The sequence below is a fragment of the Toxotes jaculatrix genome, chromosome 23, assembly GCF_017976425.1.
Source record: "Toxotes jaculatrix isolate fToxJac2 chromosome 23, fToxJac2.pri, whole genome shotgun sequence".
Classification (NCBI taxonomy): Eukaryota; Metazoa; Chordata; class Actinopteri; family Toxotidae; genus Toxotes; species Toxotes jaculatrix.
Window position 1 is genome coordinate 9876418 of NC_054416.1, and position 26797 is coordinate 9903214.

Consider the following 26797-nt stretch of genomic DNA (forward strand, 5'->3'; position numbering starts at 1 on the left):
ACTCTCTTCAATGGAGTGTAACTATGGCAATTACCAGTTTCCCTCTGCATCCATAGCTGTGACCAAAACGGCCAATATAGTTGACAGGATATTCACTCAGTGCTCATGCTTTGTGTGGGAGAGGACAGAGAGACGGTGCTCCCTGTCTCCTGCTTGTTTAGTCAAAAGACTCTTAAAAACCTTTCCTTGCTTTCCAATTTAATTTCCCCATAGGCAAATTCTTCCATCCATCTCTCCCCATCAGAGAGATGGACCACTTTTTTACTGCATGCACCAGCACATTATGGCTACGATTCCTCTGCCCGCATCAGAACATCTGTTTGGAAAATTTGGTCCTCGTGTCTTCCTTTAGGTCCTCAGAGGGCCGAGCTGGCAGAAAGCAGGACAGTTGCACGATACAGTAGGCCCGTTTAGATGTGCTGCACATCATCGGGATGCTTACTAGTGCAAACCTGACAGTGTTGCAAAATGAGGTCTGACAGGGAATCAACACCCCAACGTGACGCTGATGATTTCATTACAAGCTGAAGTGTAATTTACAAGCTCCTGCCAAAAAAGTAGCCCAGCACGCCTGGCAGTAATGTCTTTTTGGCAGAGGCTGTCACCTGTTAATTCAATTAGAAATTAACAAAATGGCCTGGACTTTCTGACTGCAGAGTTTAATGACAAACTGTGAGTCACCGTGCACCAATAACAACAAAAAAACAAGCATTCAGTAAAACAGTTTAGCTAAAGGGCCAGCAGCTTGTGCTTCATCTTCCAAAAATAAGTTCATTTAGACTGCAACTATATAAAACTGATGTTTATGGCATAACATCTGTGGCTTAGGTGCAGCAGAAACAAAAATGGATTTACCCCCAGCAACACAGAGTTTGTGCCCTTTTAATATTTTTAAAATTTAAAAAAAATCCTGCACGTCTATAACAAGAGGTCAAAGTGTCTGAAGTAACCAAGGACCAGTGTGTTTGTGGCACCAGGTGTCACTAGTGTACTTTATGGCCATCAACACACAGAGTGAGAAGAGTAATGAGATTTTTTTTTAATCTCAGAGTATGTAGATTAGAAAATCGTCCCACTTATCAAAACTACAATAAAGTTACTTGTCTCTTTTCTTGTTTTAAATAGTGTGTTTTGTAGTCTGGGTCTGCGGCTCTCACCCTCAATCTCTAACTAGTTTCGACAATCATTTGATCCATGATTACCATTAGGACCATTTTAGCTTTCCATTTTATCCAGCGTTTTGTGTTTGTGGGTAATTTAGACAATCGTATCCAATTTATTTGTGCCTCTGTTTGGCACCTGATGTGTTCAGGTTGTTGCGATGGTCTTTCCGAAGGTTCTGATTGCTGAAGTTTAATCTCAGCTGCATAAATTATCTGCCTCTCTGTTTCTGTTATCAGCGTTTTGAATCACTTTGCTCCAATGTTCTGACACATCGCAGTGACTCAAAATAATTTAAATCTGAAGCTTTCAATTATTTAAATTTCTAAGTATAATAAAAATAAAGATCATCCTCTAAGGAGCGCCTTCATTTTGCAGTTTGAGTACAGTTATCCTGCGACCATGTATTATTCATAGGAATGCACTTTTCGCCGTTCTTTAGTGTTATTACTGCACATTGTGATACAAACAGTGAAAAGCTTCCTCACTGCTCTCTCCCTCACCATTCTCTTCTCCACCCCTCCGCCCCTCCACTCCTCCACCCTTCCACCTTTCCCTTGGCTCTAATTTCAGAAAGCACAGTTGGCTTGAGTTTCCCCCCAGCTGGCGGAAAGAATCAATACCTCCCCCTCTTTCGTCTTTCCCTCACTTCCTCTTGTCTCAGTCCCTGCATCCTCTGACCACATCACTTTGTCTCTATACTCTTCTCAGTAACAGCAGGTTTGTCTTTTCCCTTTTCCCTCCTTTTATCCTCCTCCCTCCATCCATCCATTTCCCTATTTTCACCTTGTGCTTTACTGTCTGGTGCTTTCTCCCCCTCCAAATTCCCCCACCCTCTATACCTCCCTCCGTCCATCCCTCCCATCATCTTTGTCTCCCCTCTAGACAGTCACAGATCGCTGACTTTCCTGTCTGAGGGATTCTATTCCCAAAAAGCCTTATGTGCTCATCTTAAATCCACACACACACACACACACACTCCCATACACACTCCTGTTAATAATCAGCAATAAAAAAAGCAGCACTGTCCATTTCGATATCACACTTACTCAGTGCTTGACTTTACAAATACGGCAGCAACACACAGGCATGAGGATTCTCCAGGCATAAGGATACAAGCCACGGATGCTCAAAATAGCACCCATCCAATCACAAGTGCCAATGTCACCCTGACTCCTGCACTACTTTATGCATCCTACATTACACACACCACAGCAGAATCTGTCTGTGCCTTCTGCAGACAATGGAGCTCACTGTACACACACACACAGACACACACAGACACACACACAGGCACTGACCAAACCAAGGAAAATGGAGGGGGAAGGGAAAACTGAAAAAAAAAGGAGAACCGAATAGAGATTTGAGGAAAAGGGAAGCAGAAGCAGCTATTTATTCCTTATTTGTACTTATAATAAAATCAGTTATTTCCTGTTGCTTGCATCTACAGCTGTAATATTAAAATGTGCATTATTGCTGGTTTGTTTCATCAGTGCTGTTGTGCTTCTGCAGCGTGCTTGTTTCAGACCGCTTGTCAATCAGATAGTGTGGGTGTTACTGTGACGCTTATTTCTGCGGCTTTCTGTGAAACTCAGGTTTTCTAAGAAAGAAAAAAGAAAAGAAGAGCTCCTGGACTCTGAGTGCTCACAGCAGAAAAACTGCATCACAACAACAAAGAGGTTAACAGATTTACTCATATGTACAAGATAGGGCTAAATATTGGAAGTAATCATCTAACTCGATCAGAGTTTTAAAGATTCAATTACTGAAACTTAAAACTTCTTTTTACTCCACACACACACACACACACACACACACACACACACACACACACACACACACACACACACACACACACACACACACACACACACACACACACACACACACACACACACACACACACACACACACACACACACACAGTTCTTCAGTTACTTTTTGACTTGAAATCTAATCTACTTGTATAAATGGTAATAACTTGATTTCCACGATAAAGGTGCTTTTCATACATGGTCCCAACCTGGGGTTCAAGACCCAGAGGGGTTATAATATTAATAACAAGATCGGCCTTCCCATTTTAACTGCAAGTAAAAGAGTGCAAAAGAAATAAAGGATGGAAGCGAACAAATACGTTCAGCAGCAGGGAGGAACAGAGAAAAGAAGCATTTTTTTTTTAGATTTAGATTGAGTAATGAATATGAAATATGAGGACACAGTGCAATGAACCAAGGAGAGATAACAGGTGAAGACACCATAAAGTCAAGGCAAATAGAAAAAAACAGACAAACATGAGAGGAAGAACATAAATAATTAAATTAGAGAAAAGAAACAAGGCGTAAACTGACTGATGCATGAGCTCAGTGGTTTAAAAAAAAAAAAAAAAAGGACTGGAACATTTTTCATCTAGCCCATTTCCAAATGCTGGTTTTCCTGATGGAATATTAAAATATGCTTTCAGGGCGGAAAGTGTTGGTGGTTTTGAAGTCAGAAATGGGACAAAACACACAAAGATACACAAACATACAGGGTGTTGATGGGTGTGTAAGTAGTAATGTTTACAGTACACTGACCACCTCCAGGGATGAAGTGTCAATCTGAATTTGTGAAACCCCCTGTGTATGAATGTGTGTGTTTGTGTGTGTGTGTGTGTAGTACTTCTATCTTTGTGAGCACCATTTTGAGTCATAGACTTTTTTTGGAGTGAGGACATTTTTAGGAAAGTGAGGACATTCTCACCGCTCCTCGCTTTCTGACTCACCTTCAAAGGACTGGGTTAAGACTGGGTTTTAGGGTCCAGGTTAGAATCAGGTTTAGGTTAGGGTGTTAGGCATTTATATGTGATGGTTAAGGCTGGGGTAAGGGGCTAGGGAACGCATTATGTCAATGGCTGTCCTCACAGAGATAGAAGTACAGGTTTGCATGCGTGAGAATGTCTCCCGGGGACACGACTCGTCTGAGAGAGAGCGTGTCATCTCTTCACTCGCCGTCGCCATGATTGACAGCAGAACTAATTCCACGTTTAACACCCTCGGTGGATTGACTGACGTGTGTGTACACACAAACAGAGCTCACGAAAGACACGGAGCAAGAGGCCACAAACACCACACATGACGGCAGCAGAGACTGATACACACTCAGAAGAGGGATGTGATTCAGACACACACACACACACACGCAAGTCTTGGCTTGAACACTCACAAACCCATAGTAGGTGCTATTATTTAATTATGAGTGAAGTCAAGCTGCACACCATAGTAACTGTTACCTTCAGGACACAAACAAATTTGGAGAAAGGAGAGTCCTTCCATCTTTTAAATGAATATGCATCACACAGTACACCTCTTTCTTCATTCCTTTAAAGCGCTTTTCCATGTATTTCAAGTGCTTCGAGGTCATACGGCTTGAATGCAGCTGCAAAGAAATAAAAATGTCTGTATCACATCAGTCCCTGATGCTTTATGTAAGAATTACCATGATGTTTAAAAGTTCATTTGACTCTACAATGATCTCTAGTGGAGGTATATAGAGACGGTTTGACATCATGATTCTCCAACACACTCTCAAATTATGATTCTCTAAATCATCTCGCAGAACTTACACTTAAAACATAGCAGCAAATGTTTTTCCCTCTTCCACTTTTTTTTTTTTTATTTAGCTCTACGAGAGCGCAAAAAAGAAGAGGAGTTGTTCTCTGGCCTGGTTTCAATGTTGTCTGCTAATTTCTGCCAAAAATAAAAAGTTCACCACCCAAAAAAAAAAAAACCCACTAGAAAAAGTGAGTGGGTGAGACTGCATCATACAGAGTGTAAATGCAACAAAGTCTCAATTGTCAACACTCTTCACCCACACAAGCACCAGAGCTGAATTCCTAATTACAGCTGCACAAGCATCTGAAAATGACACCGCCTGCTCCCCGTCTCCAGGTTAAACCAATAAACACGGCATGAAACAAAAATGGCCGACACCGAGGCCCTGCTGACATTAAAGCCACCTATAAACACACACCGAGACAAATGTTTAGCCAATTAGACGCATGGTTTTGTTGACCACAGATATCTAAGCTGAGATTATGTGCATACTAAAACACTAGTAGTCAACAAGGTGTGCCTATTATTGAGCTAAAAACTATTCCAAGGAAATGCTGCTCTCGTTTCAATGTGACATCCTGTGTGAGACCACGTTCAAACCGTAGGATCGGGTGACATTAAAAGAACAAAATTCATTAGAGCAGCTCAAAAAGTTTAATCAGTGTGGATCACAGGTTCGTGTTTTCCCATTTGCTTACTCTCCTTCGCAGCGGCTACCTCTGCCAAATCCCAATCATGATATAGAGGCTTGAAAATGAGTGCAGAAACTTGCTGCCAAACTGCAACATAAAGACAGCTCCAAGATTCACTGGAAGGAACCCAAAGTGTGGGTGAGACAGTGCAGCACAACACTGAAAGAAATTTAAAAGTATATAAAAACGGTTGGTTATAGTACTATATTTGGACACTGGAACCAAATATAAAAAACTATTTTTAAGCAAAAGAAGCAAATGAAAATATAGTCAAAGTCAAAGAAATTATAATTGTATTGTTTCCATTACATTGTACGTCTATTTACGATGGGATGGTGAATGAACAACCTGACTGCTGTTGTACTGTAACGTTTTGAAAATAAAGCACATTAAAGGATCATTAAAACAATGAGCACCGAAAAGAGTGAGTTCAAACTGCAAAAACACAATAATATGACCAAGCAGTTCATAATATCAGCAGTTCAGTATATCCACAACTGCTAAGAAACATCAAGTATCTATGAACACTGTCTGAATGCATGATGTGATACTGCAGTAGTTAACAGAGTTCAACAACCCAATGTTAGGAACAGAGGAAAGGGATAAACCTGTGATGGATACAAAGGATAAAACCAATTTGGAGGGAAAAAAAAGAAATAATCAATGTAGACGAAACAATTTAAAGAGAAACAAGCCTGGGTCAGCCACAATGCAGAAAGACCCTGTGGAAACACTTTCTGAAACTGACGTTATAAATGACCCTGGACCATTTTCACTCTGTTCCACAAAGTGCACACTCTGCTGAAAGTGCTTCAGAAAGGACATTCAATGTTAATGACCCATCCTGCTCAGCGCTTTAGTAAAAAGCAATGGTAACTAATCTGTTGTCAAACAACAGTAAATATATCTTCCTATGAATTATGCAGTTGGCCACGGAGCCAGCCAACTTTTCACTAGTTATTGACACAACTGTCCTGAGGCAGTTGATGAAACTCTGTAAATGATTTAGTGTGGTAAGATTTGTCAAATTTAATCTCCAGTGTCTGAGTCATGTTAATCTACGACTTTGTAGTTAAAGTCTATCATAGGATTGGGCAGCATATCTGAGCTGTGTGCACAGATGTTGCATGCCTCACACAGCACATATAACTTGTTGATGGTGGAGAGAGGAGGATTTATGCCCAAATGCAGGTCTTCGACTTCACTTCCTGTCATAAAACTCATGCCCGCTGAAGCAAAACACAAGCAAGGGGGGGTCTGCTGCTTCCTGCGCTCCATCTACTCCAAAACGCTGTATTCAAACCTTGTCAACCCGCTGTAGATGCAAAAAAAAAAAAAAAAAACCCAAAAAAAACAACACAACTGCTGCACAGCAACACAGATATCAAAGAGGTATTAAAAAAGACTAAATTATTACATGCAGCACATGGATGATTGAGCCAGAAATGAAGCATCCAATCAGTGGGCCAATCACTTTGATTATGAAAACCTCACTGCTACAGTGAGATGCATCATTCATAAAACTAATCAGGGCTGGCTGAGACATGGCATGTGCTGGTTAAATTAAATGTCAGAGACAGTCCACCCCCTGAAAACAGAAAGACAACAAAAGCAAAGACACAGAGGCCAGACAATCACGTCAGTATATGAAATCAGCTGTTCGAGCAGCAGATAACAGCATGGTGAGCCCTTTGACGGTATCTCTGATTTTATGGTGAGCTCTGGCTTGATATCCACCACTCTGAGCTCAACCTTTTTTTTTTTACTGTGAGATGAGGAAACTTCCTGTAGCCGTTAGTGTTGCCAGGCAACTTTGTTCTCTAGGACATTCTATCAGGAAATGCTGTGGCCTGCAGCGAGTTCAAAGACTGCGCTGTTTCTCTGAAAGACTCAGATGGAGGCTGCTGATAATAGAAGATGGGCGATACGCGCAGACGGCGAGATGAAGGGGGACAGAGTGCCAGCACTATAGAGCTGCCATTAAGACCAGATAAGAGCTGAGAAATAGCAGGTGTGTGTTGGGGAGTAGGAGAAAAGAAGGTAAATGTGTATATGCATGAGAGTGTGTGTGTGTGTGTGTGTGTCTGTGTCTGTGTGTCTGTGAGAGAACCAAGAGCGGGGACAGTATATCATCTAGTGCATCTTCCTATATATACATAATTTCGTTCTGTGTGTTTACACGACTTGGAGACTTTTTGTGGTGTGTGGGTGCAAGCAAACACAGGAGAGACAGTGTGTGTGTGAATGTGAGGGTGTGAATATGTACACACACACACACACTCACACACACACACACACGTGACACAACAGCAGTTCAGTGTCCAGAACACTTTCCTTTACATTCCAATGAGCTGCTGATTAAAATGAAAGGACTCTAATTACACTGCAAATTGGACTGGACGAGCACTGAAAGAGTTAGAGTCCAAATGTCTAGTTGACTATGGAAAACTGGCCGCTTGAGACAACCACACAGACACGTGTCAAACTAAAAGAAAAACCACTATAAGGTGCCGTGGTAAGGTGCTGTGTTGCCTGAACAGCTTCAGTGTACCTTGGCACTGATTCTCCAAGTCTCTGGACTTTAGTGGAAGGATGAACACCATCCACCCACCAGGATAGAGATGTTTCATCACATTATCCATACCAGCAAAATGCCCCAGACAGTATAACAGAGGCCTGGGATCCCCTCACCGTAGGGGTCAAGCATTCAGGCCTCTTCTCTTGGTGTTCGCCACACATGCACTCGCCCACTTGTTGAGAATAAGGTGAAGGATGACTCATCTGACCACATCACTGAAGCTCCTGCCATCTGTGCCCCAGTAATGAGGCCTCAAGTCACTCAGATCTTTTCCTCTTGCCCCCTTGATACAAAATCAGCTGGGCCTGCTCAGCATGTCTGGATGTTAACTGTTTAGTTGTAGCATGCAGTGCACCTGTGTGGAAGCGTCTGCATTCGTTATATTTCTCCACTCATTTATTCAGGCTTTTCCTTTAATTTGTCATCTGTCTGTACCTGCTAATGTGTGTGTGTGTCTGCCTATGGACAAGAGCTACAGTTAGACGCCGACTTGCACGTTCTGCATAAATGTACCACCTCTGTTACTTTCTACTCTACAAGGACCATGCAGCACATTAAAAATAAATGTCACCTTGCACCGTTTCTCACTCTCACACACATACATATACAGGTGGTGACAAAAAACACACGCATTAATAACACCCAACTAAGTACCAAAGTTCAGCCTCAGCACTGCTCAGGGAGCAGGTTTCAGCACCTGCGGTGAGAGCTGGGCACAGCTTTTAAGTGGAAGCCTTCACTGTGGGGACTGACACAAAGAGAAATGCAATCACAACACATACCAGGGAAATGCAACGACAGGAAGGAGGGAGGGAGGGGGGAGAGGTAGAAAGGTAGAGGGGGAGGGTGGTATCTGGACCCAGAAAAAAGGAAGATGAGGCTGAGAGAAAATGAGACTCCTGGTGATAATCTGCAAATTCTGCATGTCAGATCCTTCAGCTGTGTGTGAGAGACTACTTATTCACGTCCGCATTACCACACTTGTAAGGACGTTTTCAGAGTCTGCACTGGTCTAGGACAGTCCAGCCTCTCTTTATGGTTATCTTGCTCTATGTATATTTATGTGGGTGCATTTTAAGTTGAAATGAATATTTCTCTTTTTCCAAAGAAGCTTCCTCTAGTCTTCATGCAATACAGTTTTAGTAACAAATCAAACACACATTTGTGTTTCTGATGATGGCAATTATTGTGTCTACTTTGCAAACGTGACATGTGAAATAAATATATTTACTTAACAGGTTTCATTTACTTGAATTCAAGCTCTGGAAACAGGAGAAAATCCTCATCCTGCATGCAGCAGCAACAACAACAACAACAACAACAACAACAACACAGGCAGCACACCTTACGCCTGAGTGATGGAGCTGAAACGTGTCCATACACTTAGTCAACAAGGGTCCCCTAAAGAATAGTAAAAGGGTGTGTGCGTGAGTGTGCATGCATGCTGTACTCTTGTTGGTACCAGTCATCCAACACACTGTCATCTCAGGAGCCACATCACTCCATCGTGTCAAATGCTAATAAGCAGAGAGTCATGGACAAGCGCTCAACGCTGCTGTAGTTCCTGCTCTTAAACGTACACACACACAAGCACACAGGGTTTGTCACCAAGCTGGGTGACGCTGTGATTTGATTACTGCAGAAAAAAAAAAAAAAAAGTACTACTGGAGCAAGGTCACATCATGAGTCTCACATAAAGTTTCTGTCTCTCTCTTAAATATATAACCATTTCTCCAACAGTATCATCAAGGTCATTTCTTTAGCAAATCACCATTCTTGCCTCCGTCCTTCTCTCCCCACCTTCCCCCCACCTTACATCCATTCCTCAACTGGGCCATTACCTGAAAAGGCCATTACTTGAAATCTCCTCTGAGAGATGAGGCTTGACTTAAGTGATGCTGTCATAGCTGAGCCAACTTTTTGGGCAACACTAAAGCCAAAAACTGCAACATCATTTTTTTTTCTGAAGGCTAAATACAAGGTGAGCTTTCACTTTGCAGGGAATGTGTTTGCATGTTTTACCTAAGCAGTGCGAACAACTGCTGACAATAAATCATAAAACTGTTCCAGAAATACACTCAAAAGCTGCTCAAACACTCATTTCCAGTCTCTGCACTGCTGACATCTATTTCCACCCATTTTCAAACAGCATTTTCATTTTCACAGTTTGCCAAAGCACTAATGTCCCCCCTCATTTGAATCACAGGTACATTCACAGCGCATTAAAATTTCTGGGGTAAATTGTTTTGCAGACAAATTACAGTCAGAAAAATGAATGGCATTGGGAATTTGCTCAAACGTCCTAAATACAACTCAATGCTCGAGTGTCCTCGCCAGGAAAGCTTTTTCAGTTTCAGTGAGCAATTTCTGCCAACTTTGCTTCACGAGTGGTCAAAACTCTGCAGAACTGATATTGAAAGAGCTGACACCTGCCTCGACAGCTCCGAGGAAATGCTGCTTCCTGGTGAACGGGCTGCCTTAACATCAGGCTACAGCCTCATGAATTTTTAACATTATATTTAATAAACACCTATTCATTTCGTGCGCTCAGTGATTAATTAATATGATTATGTTTAGTTTCTGTCAATTTGTTTTTTTCCATTTCCTTCAGGAGTATTTTCCCTAATGTAACGAAATGGTCTAATTTAGCTGAATTTTCCGGAAATGCTGGTATGATGGACTGAAAGAGACAGCAGAACCCAACGAGAGCTTTGAGGGCTGATTGATACTGGCTTCAGCACCAAACACACAACCATACCTGTCTGGCAAGGTTGACAGCGTCAGCGTGAAGCCGGTCTCTCAGATGAGGGTCCAGTTGGAAAGCCGGAGCAATCTCCACAACCTTCAAAACAACAGGAGGATATTGATGATGCCACAGAGATCACAGGGTTTTCAGAACAGAGATGCAGTAAACTGTCAGGAGTCAGGATAACAAAATTTACATGTTTCAACTCAATACTTGACATTTTGTCAGTTTGCTCTGAAAAGCCCTGCTATGCCATCCTGCGTCTGTTTCATTTTATGGATGTTACATTACTTAAGAGCTCTATACCTCTGGTGACAATAACTAACCTCCCTAACCTTCCCCGACTATAACAGCCTGTTATAGTCGAGTATGTGTCACTTTATCCTCAGCAAAACATAATGAATGGTCATATTCAGCCTTTCATTTGGTCTGGACCACGGCTGCTGGGCGGGTAGAAGTCACCGCGGTGGAGGCTGATCTGTTTCGTTCCACTGTGTCAAACAAGTCAACCCATCTAAGAGAAGTAATTGAATCTGGTTCACAACAACGTGACCCCGCGTCTGATTTCAAAAACTAAAAAAAAGCACAAGAACTCAATTAAAATTTTTTTTAATCAAATCTCATCCCATAAGAAACCCTATCCAAGCATGAATAGCACTTCCAAGACACTGAGAAAAACTAAAAATATCCTATCAGCAATCTACCATCCCAAATCTATTTCAACAAGCGACTATTCTTGTTTCTGAGATTCAAACAGATCTTAGATTAAGGGCAAAGGCAGATTAAGTCTCACTGAATTAAAGAACAGCAGCTCTGGCATGAACAGAGTCACTAACGTGATTATCATCTATAATTTGATTAAAAGCAAAGGAAGAAAGTGATGAAAACACATGATTGAAACTGCTTCGAGGTGACAATATGTAATGAAACATTACACGATAATCAGCTTCCTCTGATGAAAGCACTGTCGCATTGAGAGACGATTAGGCGACAATTTCCATTTCCTCTTTCATGTGGTATTCACACATTTTTGTTATTTTTCGACAATCAGGTGAATTCAGATCTATACATGCCAAGAAACTGTTTTTGTCGATCCAAGTTGATTTGGTGGAGAATTTTATAGCTGCTGCAGTTGTTGCTAAGACTCCCATTCATATTGGGTATATAATCCTCTTACCCCCTGCTGCTCAGGACATCAGTGATACCCAGGGCCACTAGTGCCACAATAATCATTTCTATAATCGGGACTATAATAACCTTTTTATTTATATGTTGCTTAATTGGCCTGTTTGCCTGAATAAAGAGGATATAAACCACTTCCAGGCCTTTTGTATATTCAGTAGATTGCAGTGCTTGTGGGTGTGATTCCTGCTCATGACCTTTGTTTCATGCCTAACCTACCATCACCATCCACTTCACACTAATCTACATAATACAGCAGAAATGCCATGAGGATGATCTTAAACACATTCAAACATTAAGTTGGGTTGGATGAATTTTAAACTGAGGACTTCACCTTTTGGTGTCTCCTTTGAATGGAGCAGTCTCTCTCATAGAGGTGGATGACATTGCCATACTTATCGCCTGGGGAGAGAGAGAGAGAAAGAGACAAGGAGGTGAGAAAATGACAGAGGGAGGAATAAAGAAAATCATGAAATAATGAGGAGTACGAAGAGCAGGAGTGGTTGAAGTCAAGTAAAGGAGGTGTGGAGAGGAAAAAAAAAAACATTCCCAGGTTCACTGTGAGACACGTTCACTGGTAGACGATTTAGAGATTTGTCAACCAAAGACAGCCTGTGTTAGAAATTCAGGACCACATTCTCACAGTGTGACTGCTGCTACAGCCCACATTTTTAAACCAGTGTGGAAAAAGACATGAAACGACACAAAAATGCGCTGGTCAGCGTTGACGTTCTTAGTGCCCACAGGCAGATGAGTTGTGGGAAAAGCATGTTACGTAACAGATGGAGGCTTCTGAAGAAATCAGCAGGTTACTTTTCGGTAGCGCTCTTCCTATCATACATACGGTGTTCCACACTCTTTTGAAAACCACAGGTTAAGGGTCCGTTCAACAGGCTTTTTTCCACCCACGTCGTTCCCCATTTTTAATTTTCCTCTGCACACCTGCTTTTTTTTTTTTTTTTTTTTTTTTAAGAATGTATCCAACTGTTGATTTTGGCAAACCAACTACCCCTGAAATCTCTCTGATAGATTTTTAGATTTTTTTTTTTTGGCCTCATTATTATCTTCACTTGCATGGTCACCTCCTCACTCCTCACACTGACAGACAACTCCACCTCAATCTAAATGGAAATTGTGAATCAACTCCGAGCCACATGTGAGCTCTTCTGTGCATGAACTAAATACTGAACACAACACACAGAACCCCAAGAAACATTTATTAGCCAAGCGTCTGTACTTTTGAACCTTACAACTTGGGCACTCTTTATTAAAAGGTCTATATCACACACACGGTTCTTTCTATATTGATGTAAACCTACTCAAACTGAAGCTGAGTCTTGGCATTAATTTAGTATAAATTATTTTAAAGTGGTCGAGACTGTATACTTTTCTCTCTTTATGTACAAAGCTCTCATTCACATATGTTCCATGTGTTAATCACTGAACCTGACATGCCTAAAAAATTAAATCCTTCAGTCTAACACACACAAATATTTAGGAGAGAAGGGAAAGTGAGGATGGAAAGCAGGGAAAGGGAGGGGATGCAGGAAAACACAGGGCAGGCAAAGTCACGCCTTTTAACAGGTAATTCAGATAATCCCTTGCATTCCCTAAAGTCAGTAATTAATCACAGTGACCACACACGCGCACACACAGGACTACACCACTGTAAACTCCCAATGCCACACAGACAAACACACACACACCAAGACACCCATGCCAAACCACACAAACACAGCACTGTACACATGGCACATACACACAAATACATATTCACATGCACAGTGCAGCATATGCTCCAAGTGCAGACACTTCCTGTAATTGTCGGTGTTGAATTTCAATTTGTTAATATCGAGTGGTTGTAGAGTTTCATCCACTATAATGAGAAGAAATAATGGCTGGAGGATCCTCCGCTGGCCAATAAATCTTTTTCACTCTCATTGTTCATCTGTCTCTCTTCCTACCTCATCACTGAGTTCAAGGACTTCGGTGCATCTCACTTTCTAAATGAACTTTAATCAATTCACATTAAACAAAAAAAAAAAAAAAAACGGACACACAGTTAAAATCAAACACAGAGGAAGTTGCAGAGTGCGCTTACCGAGGATCTGTACTTCAATGTGTCTCGGCTTTTCAATAAACTTCTCCACAAACAAGGCTCCATTCCCAAAAGCCGTCAGGGCTTCAGAGTAGGCCCGCTGGTAATTCTCCTCGAGTTCCTGACAAACAGACGAGAGAAATCCATACATGTCTCATTTAATTCTTCCATTCAAGAGGCAAACGTGTCACAGCAAAGAATTTATATGGTTTTCAAGGAGTTTTGCTGCTGCTGCATCAGGTCATTCACTTTTATTTAGTTCCATTTCCTGTTTTAAATCAGCAGTATATCCCCTGTCATTCACATGTGATGTCAGGTTTTTTTCCCCCCTCTCTTTTGACATGAATGCTTACACACCCTTAGGGAGCAAAATGCTACACAAGATCTCCGGGACCGAGCTGTAGGAGGTCGTGACCGAGCATGCTGAAGGTCATGACTCAATCTGTGTTTGTCAGTCTGATGTTCTGCCAGCCCATCCAGTCTGTCCTCTACTGGGGAAAGACTGAGTCACCATCATGCCCTCTTCCCTGTGCCTCAGGAGAGGATACTCGAGCCCATCCTCAGCTGTCATCTCATAGCCTTGAGAAAAGATACTGTTGGAGGCAAAACAACCAGGTGGCTCAAGGCAGCGGCAGACGTCATCAGCATCGCCAAAAGCGGGCTCATGTTTTTGTGGCTTCTCAGATAACAGCGCAAAGCAGCCAAGAAGGGAAACTGGGAATTTCTTAGACTGCTCAGAAATTCTTCTTTCTTGAGTTTAAAAAATAAGTAAGTAAATAAGAAAAGGAATTTAAATGATTCCTTTCTCCATCTCAGATCACACTATTCATACTTTTTCCGTCAAAATTAAGTTTGAATTTAGGATGGCTTTCTAGTACTCAGAGCTTACAAAAAACAACACAAACTACTAGACTAGTTACACGACCACTTGACTCAGCTCAGTGTATATTTTATGAGCCTGAATATAAAAAAATGAACTCCATCTCCACCGTATCTTCCACTTATCAGTATCTAATAAATCACTCGAAAATAAATCACATAGTTGTGAGATCAAAACATGCTGAGACAGAGAATTATGAAAAATTAACACAATGAATTTGGCATTCATTACAACACAAGAAGTCACTGAAAAGAACACAGACGTCCACAAAGCGCTGACTGAAGTCCTACAAATGGAATTCTAAGTCATAAACTTCGCTAAGTTGTTAAATCATTGACACCAAAGACTTTTCAAAGACTCAAAGTTAGCAGACTTCCATTTGTACTCTTTCCACATCAGTTCAGTCCGTCTGTCAGCTCTGGCCACTGGAGCTTTGATACGTGCAGCTCGACTTTTTCTCTTACACTTTGGGAGAGCACCTCACATCAAACTGAGCAAAAATCTGGCACTTTAATACTGCTTATCAGTAAACATACACATCTCATCCTACAATATGTTGCAAATAGCTAGGCTCACCCTGTTAATTCAGCATACAAATGACCCATGAGCTGGCCTTAACGGAATACAAAGTCAACATACGCATTGTTGCTTGGGGTCCCAACAGTGCAGAGAAACCTCTTTACAATTTCCTCACATCATATCAGCTGGAGCTGCTGAGGCCCCAGTGACTCAACTGAATATCTAGAAATGTCAACAACTAATTAATTAGACTGGGGTACAACTCAGAAAAGGTCATACTTTCCAATGGATTGCTGACTTGTGAGGCTCAGTGACTACAGTACAATAAAACACCGCCACTCCTTGAGTAGATTAGTAAGTAAAGCATGGATCCGCTGTGGCTGACACTGACCGGTCTTGTTCAAATGTGATATTTTTCTCTGGGTCAAGTGTTTGGTGAATGTCACAGCCAGTGGGCCGTCCTATCCATGGTAACAGTAAACAGTACAACGAAAATTCGAGCTGCAACAATCAGCCGATTGCAAACCACTAACAGAAAAGCAAAAATCCCAAACATTCCCTGGTTCAAGATTCTCAAATGAAGACGGAACATTTTATACTTTGCACATATTTAAAGAAGAGTGAAGAGGAGAGCATAGTTTCTATTTATTTATATTTTATATGCTTGGGAAAAAAGTTATGGTGCTAATTTGCATGAAAAAAAAACCAAAGCAAAGAAATAAAGAACAGTAAACGCAATCAGCCATGAAGAATGAAGAAGTGGATTTGATCTCTGCAGCGCTGATTCACTCATCTGATCTATGCCCTCCTATATTTTATTTGGACAACAACCAGCTGCCTGATGAAACAGTCTGACGTGGTCAAAGAAAGGGAGGGGGGGCCTGTGCTCGTTCAGATGGGCACTGACCACACACACACTTACACACACACACACTCCCTCCAGTTCCACCACTACTGGCGGCAAAGGAAGCAAAGCTGCCGCCAGGCCTCCACTGAAATAAACAGGGGTGACAACTTGCCACTTCCTGGTGTCTTCTGCCCTGAAGGAGTTCATTTTCCCTTCAAGACACATGTTTTGGATAAAAAGAATAAGTCCCTTCTCATTTATTGATGTCCTGGGGTAACTTAACAATTCTGTTTGTTTTATTTTACCATTAATAATTCCCAACAATCTGTAATAAAAACAAAGAGGAATCATAATTACCCTCCCACTGAACCATGACAAGTGAAACTGTATTATTGGTTCCACTTGGTCCAGTTTCCCAATAACATCAATTGAGGTTAAGAGTGTTTTTCTTAGAAGCTAAAATTCTACAAGCATTCTGAATTTTTCACAAGCATCTCCCATAACAGCACTTACACTGAATGAGCAGATGTTGGCTGTCCATGCCAATGAAAAGCGGATCGAATATATTTTAAGTGACTCAGCTTATGTAACTGTCTGTAAGCAGCAGTGTTATATATTAACACACAGCACACTCAAAAATAGTCGAAACAGCAGAAGAACTGTAGGTGCAGCTGAGGTACATGTAAGAAAGCAAGCACAACTTTATCCTTTGGGTTTAGTTTGAAGTAGATGCTGGTAAAAGTTAAAAACAAGCCTGCAGACTAAAAAGGTGAGAGGCTTTCGGGTGAGTCAGTCATAAAATTGTTGTTCCTGTTAGAGACTTTCATCAGGAGCATAACAAATGCCTGCAAACACACACACACTAGAGTGGAAAAGCTAAAGACATGGAGATAAAGAAACTGAAAACTAAAAAAAGTCAAGGAAAGTGGTGACCAAACACAATTAGCATCATTTAACAGCAAAACATAACTGTTTACTTGACAAAAGACTACAGGGTGACACAACCCAAAATCTCCAGGTCTGGCCTTCACTCCTCTCCATCTAAGTACAGTGTGGCCATCACTGTGACAACTATTGTGACAGAGCAACACTGCTGTCTGGGTGATGGCACCCTTACATGGCCAAGAGGAGGAAGATGAGGAGGATGGTGACAGACTGGTAGATGTAACTCTGCCAAGGGATACACAGCACATGTCAAGATTCAGGGCACATCAAGTTGTTCAAGACAATTCTTAAAGGAAAGTGTATTTTCCCTCCTGCAGCTTCTCATCATATTCACCTATGTAGAGCTACATGATATTTTCTCATTTTATGATGCACATGTGAGAGCATTTAAATTGAGATGCGTATTTTAAAACTGGGCCCCGGACAGTTAAAAGATGGAAACACATTATTTCTTAATGTCCTCTGCTGACAAAGGAGAACGAGCCTCCAACACACAGAAATCACTCCGATTCCTCTGGGTGACAGAGGCAATTTCAGAGCGCACACTCCAAAACACACAGGATGATTGGCGGCTGGAGAGACAAATGACCAGGTTGTAATTTCCAAGCAATTTCACTTTGATGCAACACAAACAGAAAATTAATGAATATGAAAACCAAAATTTGTCATGAGGCTGGCCAGCCATCAAGTTGGGTTTGTTTTCCCTTTGTTGGACAAGCGTCGGGACAAGATTTATGATGTTAGAGCAAGCTGTTAAATCACATCTCTCACAGAAGTGATCATGTACTGACAGGCTCACCTCGTACTCTCTGACCACCCTCATGCCTCGACCACCCCCACCATAGGCTGCTTTGAAGATGATGGGGAAACCGTATGTTTGGGCAAACGCCTGCGCCTCCTGCAGGCTGGAGATGGGGGAATTTGTTCCTGGTACAACAGGTACACCTAGACAAGGGTGGGTGTGAGAAAGAAATATGTTACTTTAATAAAGATGTTAAATGCTTTACTTAGAAAAAGTCTGAAAAATAGCTATATATTCTCACAAGAATTCTTTTACAGCAAAAGGTGACTGCTTTGGGGCATAAAATAGGAAAAGGGCACTCGTAATCCAGCACAAAGAGAGCTTAATTTTCCACCTTCCTCACAGAGGCAGATAGCCAAAGTATAAGGCTGAAAAAAAAATTGTACTAAAAATGTTCATCCTCTCTAGTACAGATGAAATTAATGCTTGGAGAGTAAAAGCCAAATGAAAATGACAGGGTGAAAGTGTGAAGGACCAGGGAGAGTGAGTCATCATCGTCATGTCACCAGGGTTTAGAGAAAATTTGGTTTCAATTTCCAGAAACATATTATAGCAGCTATTCAAATTATGGCCTTCTCTTCATCTGAATCTACTCCTCCTCACGCCCTTAATCTCAGTTTTTTTTTTTATACCTGCGCTGATGGCCAGGGAGCGAGCCTCCACCTTGTCGCCCATCTTGCGGACCGTCTCTGGGGTTGGCCCAACAAACATCACTCCTGCTTCTGCGCAGGCCTGGGCGAAGTCCGCCCGCTCAGACAGGAAACCGTAGCCCGGGTGGATCGCATCCACATTGTTGTCCTTAAGAAGTGAAAGAGAGACAGACAGAAAAACAAATTAAAAGTCATTTTCCTGCCTGTTGCCTGTTCACTGGGGCGTTACTGCTTTGAAACTCATTCCAATAAAGTTAATTGAACTGAAAAAGAAAAAAAAGTCCACAATTATTTTTTATTCACATATAATTTCAAGTTTATGCTAAAATATTTGCTAGTGGAGCCCGGAGAAAGGAAATGTAGCCCTGCCAAGCAACAGGAGTTGTGTTAAACATGGAACCACAGTGGGGCCCCAGTTAACACTTGGCTGACTCTTAGTAAGGGACATAAAAAGTCATCACGCACACTAACCTGCGTGCTTTAGCACACTGTCTGCTCGCCAGTGAAAAGGTTTCACATGTCACTTACAGCAAAGGGACTTCTCCTTCTACCTTCTACTTCTCCGTCACCCTAATCATCATCTATTCAATGGACACTAGGAGGAGGAGACTGAGCCAGTAGACAGGCACGCATAATTTGAGGGTCAGGGGGAAAGCACTGCGAGGAATACACACATACACACTCACACACACCCTCACGCACTCACACACAGTAGCAGACAGATACAGTTGCTGCTGAGCTTGACAGATAGAGCCATCTCTGGATCAGTATGTGCCATCTGCTCTTGGATACGAGGCGGACTATAATTATGGGCCGTCCCGTTGTTAAGGGAGCTGTTACTGGCAGGCCAGAGGAGGCATGGAGCCACACGCACATGCGCACACAAGCAGGTACCCGCAACCATCTCCTCACACATACAGACATGAATGCAGAGAGACATGAAAAGCATATGAAGCTCCACAGACAAGCTAACACAACACCCCAGGTTAACATACAAAGGCAAGATCGTACAGATCTGGGACAGAGACAGGTGGTTATTTTGGTCACACAGTAATAGAGTAATACACAATGTGAAGAACACAATGTGAAGAATGATGTACACTGAATGCGAAAGAGTGAGAGCAGGAGAGGAAGAACCCCCCCACACACACACACACAGACACAGACACGCACTCCTTGCTGGCATGGGGTGGCTGGGCTCACAGATAGACAGATTTTGAGAAATGAGTTGGATGGCGAAGGCTCCCCAATTTGGATGGCTGACCACATGCCCACGCAGAAAATTATAAACCGTGAGAGATTTATCAGGAAAATGATAATGAACAACTGGCAGCACATCCTGGAGGGACGGAGAGAGGACGGGGAGGGTGGGAAAGGAGGCAACACGGAACAGATCTGATCGAACACAGTGATAAGTAGCAGGGGGGAAAAACAGAGGGTGGGAGGAGGTAGAGAAGGATGGTGAAAAGGAGGGAAATGGTGGAAGGAACCAGCAACAAGAAGATGAGAACAGAAGAAGGCAAGAATCAATGGACACAGGGAAGGAAGAGATGAACAAACATGAGGGCAGGTGTTTGGGGATGGATGGAGAGAAGTTCTTTCCTTCCATGAAATTTTGACTTTCCAGCTTCTGGAAGGTACCAGGGCTTTTCCTGAAAATTAAAAGTAAGATAAAGAGCTACACTACAAACTGCCATTTTGCCTTCTGCCCAGGGTAAATTGATGAAAGTCAGAGTAAATAGTCTTGGAGGTGTTAATAGGCCTAGTTTTTGAACTTCGGACAGAGCCAGGCTAACTGTTCACCACTGATTCCACTCTTTATGCCAAGCTAAGCTAACTGCCTTCCATCTTCAGCCCTTTACAGATCTAAAATCTCCTCATTTCACTCCCAGAAAGAAAGTAAACATGCAAATGTTGAATGGTTCCTTTAATGCTAATTAAAGACTTCCTACAACTACTTCAAAGTAAAAGCCTTCGAGCTAAATGAGATAGCTTATTTTAGCTTAGTTAAGTTTTTTTTAACACTAACAGACACTGTTCTTCACCAAAGTCTGTCCTATTTGCACCGTTAATCAGTGTAAGATGGAGCCGCTGTATGAGGACACACTGCAAGCTGCTATCATGAATGGATATATACATGTCTGTGTATCTATTTTCCAGACAGGAGCAAGGGCACAAGCTTTTTATTGTTTGGAAATGGACTGGCGGCATTTTAATGCACATGATAATAAATTCCCTGAGTACTTCAGTATTAAACACAGCAAGTTAAATTTCCCTTGAAACAAGTGAACCAACAAACAACAAGAGTGTTTCTTAAGTACCGTCTTTCATAGAGTCTCGTGGTGAATGCTCTTTACCTTGGCTACTTTGATGATGTCAGGAATGTGCAGGTATGCAGCGACAGGTGGCAGGCCCTTTCCAATCAGGTAAGCCTCATCGGCCTTCTGCCTGTGACAAGTGTAAAGGATTTACATTAGATGGTTGGACGGAGGCCAACACGGCAGCATTTCCACGTTCAGCAAAATGATCACTCCAATCAGCCTTTTATAGGTTTTATGTTATACGTGAAGAACGAGAGAGAAAGAAAATTAGATGAAGGCAGTAAAAAAGGGAAAAGAAGGAATGAGGAAGGAGACAGAAGCAATGGATGGAATTAAAAGCCTATAACAAGATGTATTAGTCAGTGAAACACATTTTAAAAAATAAACACATTAGGAAGTCAGAGCAAAGGCTCAGAGTGGAGCAGATTAGGATGTTTGTGTATGTGAACTAAGCAGTGTGATTACCTGACTGTTTGTAATGTCAATACAATTATACTTATGTGTCCCACTTAATACCAACCACAAAACAAAGACTGGGCCCGGCACTGGAGAGCAGAAAAATGCTCCCCAGCTTCCTTTAATTGCTGCTGGCTCTAATCAACTGTAAGCAGTTTGTGGTCAATACCCAGCAGTGGCTGCCCAGCAGTTTAGCAAGACATCTGCCTGCTACGCTTCCTTTACTTAAACCACCGCAGGCCTGTTCGGCTTTAATGTGGATGCAGATTATTACCTGTGCATCTGTCCAGTGTCTTGCTCGGAGTAGACGGCCACAGTTCGAATTCCCAGTTCAGTGCAGGCTCTGAACACGCGGATAGCTATCTCACCTGGAAGACAAGAAGAAGACATGAGAGGAACGGAGGAGGCGGTTTATTCAATTAGCAGCTACACTGTGTGTGTTTTGCTTTGCCCACTAATTTCCCTTCTTTCCCTTCCTTCCTAGATGATGTTCTTCCTCTCCATCACTTTTATTCCCTTCATTATTTAAACATCTTCGTTTGTGATCCACTGTTTAGCAGATTGTGTGTATGTGTGCGTGTGCGTGTGTGTGTGTGTGTGTGTGTATGTGTGTGTGTGAGTGTGTGTGTGTGTGTAGTGGGAGGTTGTAGTTCTCTTTCATCATCTATTTTCCATGAACACAGACTTTACATGATTTTATCAACATCCTGTAGCACTGGCTCTAGTTTGCAAGTAATGCCTCCGCTGAGAGAATAAAATAAACTTTGAATTTTTTATGCCACACAATGTGAAAAAGATGAATCCAGTCAGCGTACTTCATCACTCTGTGCAAAAATACCAACAGACACAGCAACAGGTCTACTGTTTTTTATAAAGTTTGAGAACACTGAGAGTAAAATCTCAGTTTTAGACAAGCAAAACACTGCCTGCACCTTTTATCTTGCTGTCACAAGAGCCAAATAGTTGTTTTTCAATCAGCACACAGTTTGGGGGAGAAAAAAAAGTTTAGTCACTGAAAACTAGCAAGATGTGTTGTTCTTGCTTGAAGCGGAGGACAGTGTTCAAACATTTGAGGAGCATTAGAAAAAAAAAGAAACACGGAAAAAGAAAACGAGCAAGAAAGAAAGTGAACTCTGGAGAAGAACAGTAGGAACATAAATAGGATGAAAATATGAGAGAAGACAGACAGGAGAAGAAGAAATGGTATGAAAAGTCAGACAGCTGAAATGTAATTTATTTAAGGTGAGAAATCTGGAGAATGTAAGGTCAGAAAATTTCTGAAAGTTTAGAAAAGAACAATGCAAAAAGAGAAAAAGGACAAGACAGAGGACCTATGTGGAAGTTTTAAAGAACTGAGGTACCAAAAGAAACACAGTTTGGCAAGTTTAACAAAGTGACAAATAAGTGGAGAGGAGACGAGAATAGTAGTAGAGGGAGGGGAAAAAAAGGAGGGCAATGAAGTAAGGAATGAAAACAGGAGAGCAAAGGGGAGCAAAGTCACGGGAGGCAAAAAGGAAGACAGCAAGTCGCCCAGAGCAAAATCACATCTGACAAGTGCTGAAAAAGACAGGGAGTGTGGAAAGGGACAGAGGATAGCAGATGAGGAGAGAGGAGACGAGGTAGGAGAGAAAGAGGAGAGCAGGGCCTAAAGGGGAGAATATTAGTGAACGAGCAGAGAAGCAATGGCAGAGAGGAGATGTGCTTGGTGAAGTGGAATCTGTGCAGATATGATATGATGGTCCAGTCTCTCTTTTCATCTCACACACACACACACACACACACACACACACACACACACACACACACTAAAGCTGAGCACGGTCTGGTGCGCTCCTGTGAGATGAGTGTGATCTAATGTGTTGTTGATATCGCGTCACGCTGATGTAAAGGAGAGAGACTGACAGTAAGTGCTGCTGTGTGAGAGAGTGAGTGTGTCAGTGTGAGCCGGAGACCACAGTCAACCTGAATCAAATTAATGGATTAAAGCATTTCAATAGAGAATCTATGGGAGGGCAGACATGAATGTATGCACGCTCCACGCAAACGTATGTTGTATGCGACGCCCAGAACTGGAATCATATTGGAAACCCACGCGCCAATCAATCTGAAATAATGAAACACTGAATCAAATCAAGCCTTTTAAATTTTTCCACAGGACTGAATATGATGGAGAGCTCTGAAAAGCAATTAGAATAAAATGCATGAACACATTTATTTGTCACTCAAACCCTGCACGTCACCTGACAGAGTCGGTCTAATTGCACACTGATGGCCTCGCTGGACAGCATCAGCATTAACAGGAGGGGGGTCTGGTGATTATAAGTATTACCAGAGCATGTCAGTGATGTTTACGCCGCGTGTAACAACCATACTGGTGACTGTTTAGTGTTTAGAAAATTCTGGGCTTCTCTATAATTATATTTCCATTCCAGACCCCACTTATGGTGATTTCTAGCAGCTTAGAAAGGAATGAATAAATAATTTTGTGCCTACTGGTGGTTCCACTGTGTTTTGTGGAAAGAAAAAAAATTTACTGTATATTTTACGCTACATAAAACATGTTTCACTTAGATTCCAGGGAATGTACAGACTTTTTACGGATTTTATTTTAGCTGTCATCATCAATAATATTTAAATAAATACCTGTGTGACATTAGGCGGAGCACAAAATTCGATTTCATACACATACTCTTTAACTTCCTGGTGTACAGTGAGGGCCGTGGTAGCAGTTCCACCTCTGTTTCTAATGTTTAAAGAAATTCACTGCTTTTGGGTTAAAGCAAACAACGTTAGCTGGTGCTCCCACCCACATACAATGTGTGCTTAAATATTAGCATGTGCCAAGGCAAACTAAATGGTGGCTATTAAAAATTAAGAGTCTGTTCTTTTGCCTCAGGAATATTATAAATGTCATAACTTTTTTCCTTAAATTATACATGAAACAGGATTAAACTGTATTTAATTTAGTGGTACCATCTGAATTGCTTGTCTTCTTCAGTGGTGGATTAGTAATGTTAGGATGCAGATGTGAGGGAGGTGTGTGTGTGTGTGTGTGTGTGTGTGTGTGTGTGTGTGTGTGTGTGTGGGTGTGTGTGTGTGTGGGGGGGGGGGGTCTTACCTCTGTTGGCCACCATGACTTTCTTGATTGGTCGATACTCGCTCTGTGGAGCAGAGTGGGCAAAGCGGGAGAGAAGACACACCCGCCTGACAGCCAACAGGCTGAGGCTGCCTTGGACCGCAGCGTACCTCAACATCCTGGAAGAAAGAGGAAAAACTGTTTAATGTACACAAACCATGTCTCTGTACACTTAAAACCTGACCTAACAGCAATAAGTCATCACATCAGTAGCCATTTACTAAGTTCAGTTTCTCAGGTGAAAAAAAAAAAAAGAGATGCTTGAAGGAAAATGATAAAAGGATGACATTGCTTTGAAAATGGTTAAACAAGAGGTGTGAGCCTCTGTTTAGAGAGATTAAATCTGCTAATTCACCCGGCCCCATTAAGATGTTGCCGAGGGTTGTGTGTGCCTTTCAGACGTACGTGTGGTATTTTCCTCCGAAAATTTTTAATTGGCCTTATACTGATGTTTAGAAGGAATCCTGAACTGATCCAGTACCCAAGAAGAAAAAGCTGCATTATGTATGAATGATATGGGGCCTGTAGCCCTGACTTCTGCTGCTATGCTAAGTTTGTGAAAAGATCTGTCATTGCTGGTTTCCTTATAATATGGCTGGGGATATAGAAAAATACTGTACATATATGACTAGTCTATGGTAAAACAAACCCATTAAGACACATAAGCTGCTCATTGGATGATTTAAGGGATCTCTTTGTCTTTTATTGTGCTGAGTGTGTGGGACAATGTTAGGCAAACTAATAAAAAGTATGGATAAAAGTCTTGATCGATGATTTAAAGTCTTATTCTTACACTCATTCCAAGAAATCAGTGTTACATTTCCATAAAAGGAGAGTGGGAGCTAGGATGACAGTCAGCTGCTGCTCTGTTTACCAGTGTTCAATCAGCTGCAGGTGTGTCTAATTAAAGACAAGTTGCTGGTGTGTTTGTGGTGTATTTTTCCCAAATTACAACAGTAAAATGAAGGCACTAATTATATTTTTGCTACCCATAAAAAGTTTCAGATACATAATACATGACTAAACTGCACAAACTCTCCCCATCATCACTTGGTTTAAGGACTACACTCAAACAAAATGGCCATCTGAACATCACATGATAAAGTCAATGTCTTCAGAGAACAAAACGCACGCAGAGAAACAAAACATCCATCGCACCTACAACTAGGATGGCTGCATCTGCAATCAGTAATCCCCTAAATTCATACAATTACTGAAATTACACAAAGATAAACGTATTACAGTACTACATGTGAATGCCACATGGAACAGTTACACAAAGGAATACACAAACATTAACACATGCAAACACACACACATAGTAAGTTGCAGAACTACCTCCTAGATGATACTAGATGATAAGTGGCTCATACAGTAGAGTGGAAACAACAGTTTGCTAGTGTACACAAGACAACAGAGGTGGAAGCTTCTTCCTGGTCTGACTGCAAAAGCTACACCTCACTGACAGTCCTCTGCTGCCACACTGTGGTCAAACAACAGCAATGTACCAAACAGCCACTACCTGTCCCTGAAATTTAAAACTATGTATTAAAAAAAAAACATATATCACCAATCGAGATGGTTTAATATGCTTCAAAAAAATTATTTTCCATTAAGAGCTTTTTAAATTCTAGACTGATGATGCTATGTGTAATTATATGTGACAAATCACCTTGGTAAATGGCCCAATGAATTAAGAATTAACTATGAATAATTACTTCAAGAACCAATGAATGAACGCTTTTAGAAGACAAATGGCTTGAAGACTGCCTGAGGGCAGCATGCAGTGTGAGCTCAGACTGAAACTGTACACTTTCCACAAGAGCAACAGCATCACAGCATGAGACAGATACTGTTTCTCAAGGCCTGAATACGACAGGGAGAGAGACAGCAGATCGGTCAGAGACAGGGAAATGCCACAGACAGACAAAAACACGCCAAATATTATCTGCATCCTGCATTTATCTTTTCTCTGCAACGCTGCTGCATTACAACTTCTCACCAGAGAAGTATGTTTATTCTAGAGTAAGGTGAGATGATACGGTCTGATAAAAAAATATATATATACATGTAATATTAGCAATGTGAACAGAGACAGAGGTATTACCCACCAATTCCACTCAGCTGTAACAGCCTGTGAAGATATTAAATCACATTCAAAGCCAAACTGCTGCAGTCTGAAGTCTGAAGTAGA

At 41.7% G+C, this 26797-nt stretch overlaps 1 protein-coding gene across 1 annotated transcript in view; it reads right to left on the minus strand.

The window, feature by feature from the left end:
* LOC121176805 (pyruvate carboxylase, mitochondrial-like) overlaps positions 1-26797 on the minus strand; it is a 253601-nt gene that overhangs the window by 219691 nt on the left and 7113 nt on the right. The window contains exons 2-9 of the mRNA XM_041030884.1: positions 24586-24722; positions 21742-21835; positions 21048-21138; positions 18673-18838; positions 18038-18183; positions 14051-14168; positions 12284-12351; positions 10780-10863 (exon numbers count right to left, since the gene is read on the minus strand). Of these exons, the coding sequence (XP_040886818.1) occupies positions 10780-10863; positions 12284-12351; positions 14051-14168; positions 18038-18183; positions 18673-18838; positions 21048-21138; positions 21742-21835; positions 24586-24722 (904 nt within the window). The remainder of the gene's footprint in view (positions 1-10779; positions 10864-12283; positions 12352-14050; positions 14169-18037; positions 18184-18672; positions 18839-21047; positions 21139-21741; positions 21836-24585; positions 24723-26797) is intronic.